Genomic DNA, 8,477 nt, shown 5'->3' on the forward strand with positions numbered 1-8,477 from the left:
ACTTGGCTGCCTTTGACTCCAGCTGATATTGAAGTTCTAGCATGTCTGGCACGGCAGCACTCAGCGGTGGTGTGACTTCATTCAGGCCACGGTAGTCTATTGTCAGTCTCCACTCTCCAGTAGATTTTCTCACTGGCCATGTGGGACTATTAAAGGGTGAGCGAGTTTTGGTGATCACTCCTTGACTCTCCAGCTGGCGGATCAGCTGATGAATGGGGAGAAGGGAGTCTGGGTTGGTGCGATACTGTCGCCGGTGCACTGTTGTGGTCACGATTGGCACCTGTTGTTCTTCAACCCTCAGCAACCCCACAACAGAAGGATCCTCCGAGAGACCAGGCAAGATGGACAGCTGTTTGATTTCTTCGGTCTCCACAGCAGCTATGCCAAAAGCCCACCGATACCCCCTTGGGTCCTTGAAATACCCTCTCCTGAGATAGTCTATGCCAAGGATGCACGGAGCCTCGGGGCCAGTTACAATGGGGTGCTTCTGCCAGTCCTGCCCAGGGAGGCTCACTTCAGCCTCCAGTACACTCAGCTCTTGGGACCCCCCTGTCACTCCCGAAATGCAAATGGACTCTGACCCTTTGAACTCTGATGGCATTAAAGTACACTGTGCACCAGTGTCCACTAGAGCTTTATACTCTTGTGGATCTGACGTGCCAGGCCACCGAATCCACACCGTCCAATAGACACGGTTGTCCCTTTCCTCCACCTGGCTGGAGGCAGGGCCCCTCTAATCCTCGTCAGAGAATTTGCTGCTCACGTGCTGTAAGAATGACTTGGAGGTCCCCTCCAGAGGATCAGAATCAAGATCAAACTGTCTACCTGGTCTGGAGAGCTGGCTGCTGGAAACTCGAGCAGCATTTTTCCTAACAGAATCTCCTTTGGTGACTGTTTTACCTGGCAACTCACGCACTTGTGCCTCTAGACTTGAGGTGGGTTTTCCATCCCACTTCCTCATGTCCTCTCCGTGGCCACGCAGGTAAAACCACAGGGTGCCCCGGGGTGTGTAGCCTCTGTATTCCCTCTCCTGAGCAGAGAAATGCTTGCCCCTAATAGCTGAGACACTGGCCCGTACAGGTGGGGAGTAGGACATATCCTCTTTGAATTGCTGGAACTCCCCGGACAGTTTCTTCACTGCTGAGAGGAGGGAGGAAGAGAGACTTTCCTCACATTGCCGGAGTCAAACAGCCACCTCATCCACTGTTGGTGCCTCTTCACCTTTCCAGTCTACCACTGCCAGTGAGTTGGCGTATGAGGATTGTGCTCTGCACACAAACTTCCTCCACATGTGTCGTGCGCACTGGACTGCTCCAGTGACTGCAGTGGGTCACTGTTCATCCTCTGGGTCACAGTAAGATGAGCTGATCCTGTTTCCTTTACATTAAAAGAACAGACAGGGCTAATGTGGGCCTGCTGCTGAACTTTGGAAGAGTAGAAACAGACAGGACGTAGGTACTTAACGGCTCCTTTGCCTCCATCTTCACCAGCAAGGTCTCCCACGCCTTGGTTCCTGAAGGCAGGAGTCTGGACAAGAACCAGGAGTGTAGCAGGCTCATGAGGCGTTGCTTGAGCAAACTCAGACATCATTACAGAAATGGAAATCGGTCAGGTGAGCAGCTCCCTGCACACAAGTACCTTGGTCTGCAGTGGCACCAGACGTTCCCACTAACCCCCACCTTTTGGTCCAGAGAGCTGCGATTCCTCTTGAGGTGGCCTGGGCTACCTCCTCACTGAAGTCATGCTTTGGGGACCCACTTTTCTGACATACTCAGACTTCATCAGGAGATGCACCAGATGATTCATGTGTTAGTGTGTTGTGTTTCAGGGGGTGGGTTGGGTACCAAGTACTGTCGCTTTAACAACAAGGCTGTGGTTTTCTGAGGATTTGGCACTGCCTGTGAGTTGCCCAACACCAATCCAGCTTCTTTCCTAGCTCTGCTAATGGTCCTTAATCACCGAACAGGTCGCAGTCGCAAACTTGCATTTATCCTCCATTTGGATCCATACACACAATCAAAATCTCAGAATGTTCGGGGTTGGAAAGGATCCCTGTGGATCACCCAGTCCAAGCTCCCTGCCCAAGCAGGGTCACCTACAGCAGGCTGCACAGGATCTTGTCCAGGTGGGTTTTGAGTATCTCCAGAGAAGGAGACTCCACAACCTCCCTGGGCAGCCTGTTCCAGTGCTCCGTCACCCTCAGAGGGAAGAAGTTCTTCCTCATGTTCAGATGGAACTTCCTATCCTTCAGTTTGTGCCCGTAGTCCCTTGTCCTGTCGCTGGGCACCACTGACAAGAGGCTGGCCCCATCCTCCTGACACCCACCCTTCAGATATTTATAAGCATTTATTAGGTCCCCTCGCAGCCTTCTCTTCTCCAGGCTGAACAAGCCCAGCTCCCTCAGCTTTTCCTCGTAGGGGAGATGTTCCAGCCCCCTCATCATCCTCGTAGCCCTGCGCTGGACTCTCTCCAGTAGCTCCTCATCTTTCTTGAACTGGGGAGCCCAGAACTGGACACAGTACTGCAGATGAGGCCTCACCAGGGCAGTGTAGAGGGGAAGGAGAACCTCCCTCGTCCTGCTGGCCACAGTCCTCTTGATGCATCCCAGAATGCCGTTGGCCTTCTTGGCAGCCAGGGCACACTGCTGGCTCATGGTTAACCTGTCGTCCACCAGCACTCCCAGGTCCCTCTCCGCAGAGCTGCTCTCCAGCAGGTCCACCCCAAGCCTGTACTGATGCATGAGGTTGTTCCTCCCCAGGTGCAGGACCCAGCATTTGCCCTTGTTGATCTTCATCAGGTTCCTCTCTGCCAACTCTATGGCCTCCGCGGGGACGCTCTAGGGCGGGAGGCCTCCAAGGCTCTATGGTTGCCGGCGGGAGGCCTCCAGGCTCTATGGTTACAGGGCACGCTCTAGGACAGAAGGCAGCCAGGGCTCTATGGTTGCCAGCGTGTCCACACGTTTCTATGGTTACAGGAGAAGTTCTAGGACGGAAGGCCTCCAGCTCTATGGGCACCCGCCAGGACACTCTAGGACAGAGAGCCTCCAGGGCTCTATGGTTGCCAGAGTTCCCAAGCGTCTCTATGGTTACAGGGCACGCTCTAGGACAGAAGGCCTCCAAGGCTCTATGGTTGCCGGCGGGAGGCCTCCAAGGCTCTATGGTTACAAGGGACGCTCTAGGACAGAAGGCCTCCAGGGCTCCGTGGTTGCCAGAGTGCCCACTCCTCTCTATGGTTACAGGACACGCTCTAGGACGGAAGGCAGCCAGGGCTCTATGGTTGCCAGCATATCCACGCATCTCTATGGTTACAGGAGAAGTTCTAGGACGGAAGGCCTCCAGGGCTCTATGGTTGCCAGCATGGCGACGCGTCTCTATGGTTACAGGGGGCGCTCTAGGCCCTCCCTCCTCAGTCTCTATGGTTACACAGCCTCTCCTGGAGCCTCTTCCCCACCTCTCTATAATTCTCTGGGCTGCTCTAGGCAGCCTCTTCCCCACCTCTCTATAATTCTCTGGGCTGCTCTAGGCCCTCCCCCTCAGACTCTGTGGTCACGTGGCCTTTCTGGAGACCCTTCCCTGCCTCTCTATCATTACAGGGGACGCTCTAGGCCTTCCCTCCCCAGTCTCTATGGTTACACAGCCTCTCTAGGCTTCCGCAGGATGCTCTAGGCCTCCCTCCCTTCCCTCTCTATGATCACGCAGCCCTTCTGGAGCCTCTTACCCACCTCTCTATGGTTCCACGGGATGCTCTAGGCCTTCCCCCTCAGACTCTACGGTCACAGGGCCTCTCTGGACCCCCTTCCCCCTGCATCTCTATGGTTTCATGGGACGCTCTATGCCCTCGCCTTCCAGTCTCTGTGGTCATGCAGACACTCCAGTGCCTCCTCCCCGCCTCTCTATGGTACCATGGGATGCTCTAGGCCCTCACCCTTCCATCTCTATGGTCACACGGCCTCTCCTGGAGCCTCTTCCCCGCCTCTCTATGGTTCTCCGTGCTGCTCTAGGCCCTCCCCCTCAGACTCTACGGTCACAAGGCCTCTCTGGACCCCCTTCCCCCCCCCCACCCCCCGCATCTCTATGGTTTCATGGGACGCTCTATGCCCTCGCCTTCCAGTCTCTGTGGTCATGCAGACACTCCAGCGCCTCCTCCCTGCCTCTCTATGGTCCCATGGGGCACTCTAGGCCCTCACCTTTCCATCTCTATGATCACGCAGCCCTTCTGGAGCCTCCTCCCCGCCTCTCTATGGTCCCACGGGACAGCCTAGGCCCCTCCCCGCAGTCTCTATGACCACGTGGCCCCTCTGGAGCTTCTCCCCCCCATCTCTATGGTCCCCTACCCCCCTGGGTGACCCCCCCACCCAGCCCGGGTCCCCCCGGCAGCCACGGTCACAGCTCCAAGCGCTTTATTGGGTGGGACAAGGGGGGGGCGGGGCCAGCAGGGGGCACCCCTGGGTGCTGCGGGGCAGCCTCAGGTCTCGTGGGGCACCCACGGGTGGCCGAGGGTCACCACGGGCTTCACCCAACACAGACACGGAGAAAACCGCGGTCCTCCAGGGCGGCGCTGACCCAGCTCCGAGCCCCGCGGCGGGCCGGGGAGCCCCCGCCGCTGAGCACGGGGCACCCGCGGGCGCCGCGGGGCGGGCGCGGGGCTCAGCTGATGTAGACGCGGTGGAAGTCGTGGGCGCCGAAGGCGGCGTTGCACTTGGGGCACTTGCGCTGGCGGGTGTCGTAGCGGCTCTTGACGCACTCGAAGCAGAAGACGTGGAAGCACTTGGTGAGGACGGCGTCCTTCTTGCGGGCGTTGCAGCACGGGCAGGTCAGGCGGGCCTGGGGGGGCGGGGCAAGATGGCCGTCGGCCCCACCCTGACCGCCAGGGGTGCTCCGGGACCACCGCGCTCCTCCGAGCCCACTCCCAGGTCCTCCGAGCCCACCCCCAGGTCCTCCAACCCTACGGGAGATGGCGGAGCGGCAACGGGGAGGGCCAGCCAAGATGGCTGCTGGACCCGTGGCGCCACCCATGGGTGCTCCAACCCCACCCAAAGTCCTCCAAGCCCCACCCAAAGTTCTCCAGCACCCACCTATGGGTCCTCAAACTCCACCCAACGGCCACCACACCCACCTATGGGTCCTCCAGCCCCATCCGAGGTCCTCCAGCACCCATCCAGAGACCTCCAACCCCACCCAAAATCCTCCAAGCCCCACCTATGGGTCCTCAAAACTCCACCCACCATCCGCCAGACCCACCTATGGGTCCTCCAACCCCACCGAAGTCTTCCAGCACCCATCCAGAGACCTCCAACCCCACCCAAAGTCCTCCAAGCCCCACCCGAAGTTCTCCAGCACCCACCTATGGGTCCTCAAACTCCACCCAACGGCCACCAGACCCACCTATGGGTCCTCCAGCCCCATCCGAGGTCCTCCAGCACCCATCCAGAGACCTCCAACCCCACCCAAAATCCTCCAAGCCCCACCTATGGGTCCTCAAAACTCCACCCACCATCCGCCAGACCCACCTATGGGTCCTCCAACCCCACCCAAGTCTTCCAGCACCCATCCAGAGACCTCCAACCCCACCCAAAGTCCTCCAAGCACCCACCCAAGGTTCTCCAGCACCCACCTATGGGTCCTCCAGTCCCACCCAAGGTCCTCCAGCCTCACCCAAGGTCCTCCAGCACCCATCCAGAGACCTCCAACTCCACCCAAAGTCCTCCAAGCCCCACCTATGGGTCCTCAAAACTCCACCCACCATCCGCCAGACCCACCTATGGGTCCTCCAACCCCACCCAAGTCTTCCAGCACCCATCCAGAGACCTCCAACCCCACCCAAAGTCCTCCAAACCCTACCCAAGGTTCTCCAGCACACACCTATGGGTCCTCCAGTCCCACCCAAGGTCCTCCAGCCTCACCCAAGGTCCTCCAGCACCCATCCAGAGACCTCCAACCCCACCCAAAGTCCTCCAAACCCTACCCAAGGTTCTCCAGCACACACCTATGGGTCCTCCAGTCCCACCCAAGGTCCTCCAGCCCCACCCAAAGTTCTCCAGCACCCATCCAGAGACCTCCAAGCCCCACCCGAAGTCCTCCAAGCACCCACCCAAGGTTCTCCAGCACCCACCTATGGGTCCTCAAACTCCACCCAACGGCCGCCACACCCACCCATGGGTCCTCCAACCCCATCCAAGATTCTCCAGCACCCATCCAGACACCTCCAACCCCACCCCAAGTCCTCCAGCACCCATACAAGAGTTCTCCAAACGCCACCCCTGGGTCTTCCAAGCCCCACCCATGGTCCTCCAGCCCCACCCAAAGTTCTCAAGCACCCACCCAAAGACCACTGACCCCACCCAAACTCACCCACCATCCACCCCTGGGTCCTTCAACCCCACCCAAGGTCCTCCAGCACCCATCACAAGGTCCTCCAGGCCCTTCCAAGGTCTTCCAGCCGCTACCCAAAGACCTCTAACCCACCCTTAAGTCGCCCAGCACCCACCCATGGGTCCTCCAGACTCACCACAAGGTCTCCCAGCACCCACTCGAGGTTCTCCAGCACCCACCCAAAGTCTTCCAGCCACACCCGAGGTCCTCCACCATCCACCTACGGATCCTCCAACACACCCAAGGTCCTCCACCACCCACCCAAGGTTCTCCAGCACCCACCTGAGGTCCTCCAGCACTCACCCATGGGTCCTCCAACCCCACCCAAGGTCCTCCAGCTCCCCGCCGAGGTTCCCCAACCCCACCTCAAGGTCCTCCAGCCGCCTCGCCCAGCAGCAGGGACCCCCAGGAGCCGTCAGGGGTGCCCCCCCCATCCCCCCCGACACCCATGGGTGCCCCCTCTCTCCCCACCGCACCCTGTACTCCTTGATCTCCTCCTGAAGGATCTGGTCGGCGTCGGCGTAGACCTCCACCTTCCGCTGCTTCTCCAGCTTCCGCCGCAGCCGCGACAGCTCCTCCTGCGGGGACAGGGGGGGCTGTGAGCCCTATAGATCCCCACGGACCCCCTATAGATCCCCACGGCCCCCCTATAGATCCCCACAGACCCCCTATAGATCCCCACGGCCCCCCTATAGATCCCCACGGACCCCCGCCCAGGTCCCCGGGGACCTCCTATAGGTCCCTGCAGACCTTCTCCAGGTCCTTGCAGACCACCGGTAGGGCCCCACAGAGCCTCTACGGGACCCACAATCCCCCTATAGGTCCCTCCGGACCCCCCATAGGGCCCCAAAGAGCCCCCTGTAGGGCCTCAAAGACCCCCACAGGGCCTCAAAGACCCCCACAGGGCCCACCGACCTCCTCTGGAGGAACCCAGAGCCTCTATAGAGCCCCACAGGGACCCCCCAGCCACCCCCCAGCCCCTATAGATCCCAGAGCCCCTATAGAGCCCCATAGGGACCCCCCCAGCCACCCCCCAGCCCCCACAGATCCCAGAGCCCCTATAGAGCCCCATAGGGACCCTACAGGGTCCCAAAACCACCCCATAGACCCCCCAGACCCACCTCAGACCCCCCCAGACCCCTATAGAGCCCCATAGGGACCCCCCAACCACCCCACAGCCCCCCCAGCTCCCTATAGAACCCATAGAGACCCTACAGAGCCCCCCATAGGGTGCTGTAGGGGCTCTATAGGGTCCCCAAACCACCCCATAGACACCCCCAGACCCCCCCCAGCCCCCTATAGAGCCCCACAGGACCCCCCACCCCACGCCCCCCCGGCCCCTATGGACTCCACGGGGTCCCCACCTGGGCCCGCTTGAGGCTGAGCGACTCCTTGTCCTTGGCGGCGCGGTTCTCGGCGGCGCAGGCCTGGAGCTCGCGCAGCCGGGCCTGGACGTGCTCGCCCTGCGCCCGCAGGTCCTCGGCCAGCTGCGCCGCCTCCACCGCCTGCAGGAGCCCCGGGGGGGTCACCAGCCCGTCCCACCCGGCCGGCGGGGGGACCTCCCCGATGGGTGCCACCACCCCAGCAACGAGGAACCCTCCTTGAAGGGCCAACACCCCAGCGTTGGGGTCTCCAGATGCCCTCAAGGTTGAGGTTCCTCTGCTTGAACAGCTGGGTCCCACCACCCTGAACATCTCAGTGGCCCCACCTGGACACCGGGGACACCCCTGATGAGGTCCCACCACCCCAACACTGAGGAACCCTCCATGAAATGCCACCAGCCCAACGGCAGGGCCTCCAGATGTCCTCAAGGTTGACGTTCCTGTATTCCAACATCTGGGTCCCACCACCCTAAACATCTGGGTGTCCCCCACCCGGACAACGGGGACACCCCTGATGGGTGCCACCACCTCAACACCATGCAACCCTCCTTGAATTGCTATCAGCCCAACAGTGGCGTCTCCAGATGCCCTCAAGGTTGAGGTTCCTCTACTTGAACATCTGGGTCCCACCACCCTGAACATCTGGGTGCACCACACCCAGACACTCACAATGGGGTCCCACCTCCCCTACATTGAGGAACCCTCCTAGAAGTGCCATCAGCCC

The 8,477-nt window shown here is 60.4% G+C and overlaps 1 protein-coding gene across 1 annotated transcript; it reads right to left on the bottom strand.

Annotated features, from left to right (window-relative positions):
- Positions 1-4,382: 4,382 nt before the first annotated feature.
- On the bottom strand, positions 4,383-8,080 carry LOC142365083 (E3 ubiquitin-protein ligase BRE1B-like). The gene is made up of 3 exons (XM_075445526.1): positions 7,736-8,080; positions 6,848-6,949; positions 4,383-4,823 (listed from the first exon to the last, which is right to left on the bottom strand). The coding sequence occupies exons 1-3, from the start codon at positions 8,063-8,065 to the stop codon at positions 4,647-4,649; spliced, it is 609 nt and encodes a 202-aa protein (XP_075301641.1). The 5' UTR covers positions 8,066-8,080; the 3' UTR covers positions 4,383-4,646.
- Between the last annotated feature and the right edge of the window lie 397 nt (positions 8,081-8,477).

The sequence above is a fragment of the Opisthocomus hoazin genome, chromosome 31 (genome assembly GCF_030867145.1).
Source record: "Opisthocomus hoazin isolate bOpiHoa1 chromosome 31, bOpiHoa1.hap1, whole genome shotgun sequence".
NCBI classification, from domain to species: domain Eukaryota; kingdom Metazoa; phylum Chordata; class Aves; order Opisthocomiformes; family Opisthocomidae; genus Opisthocomus; species Opisthocomus hoazin.

What these genes read in the sequence shown, in the direction of transcription:
- LOC142365083 (XM_075445526.1), bottom strand. Translation starts at nt 8,065, where the DNA reads ATGTTCAGGGTGGTGGGACCCAGCTGTTCAAGCAGAGGAACCTCAACC. An exon ending in TCAGCCTCAAGCGGGCCCAG is followed by an intron (nt 6,950 to 7,735) that starts GTGGGGACCCCG and finishes CTGTCCCCGCAG; the next exon opens with GAGGAGCTGTCGCGGCTGCG. An exon ending in AGGAGATCAAGGAGTACAGG is followed by an intron (nt 4,824 to 6,847) that starts GTGCGGTGGGGA and finishes CCGCCCCCCCAG; the next exon opens with GCCCGCCTGACCTGCCCGTG.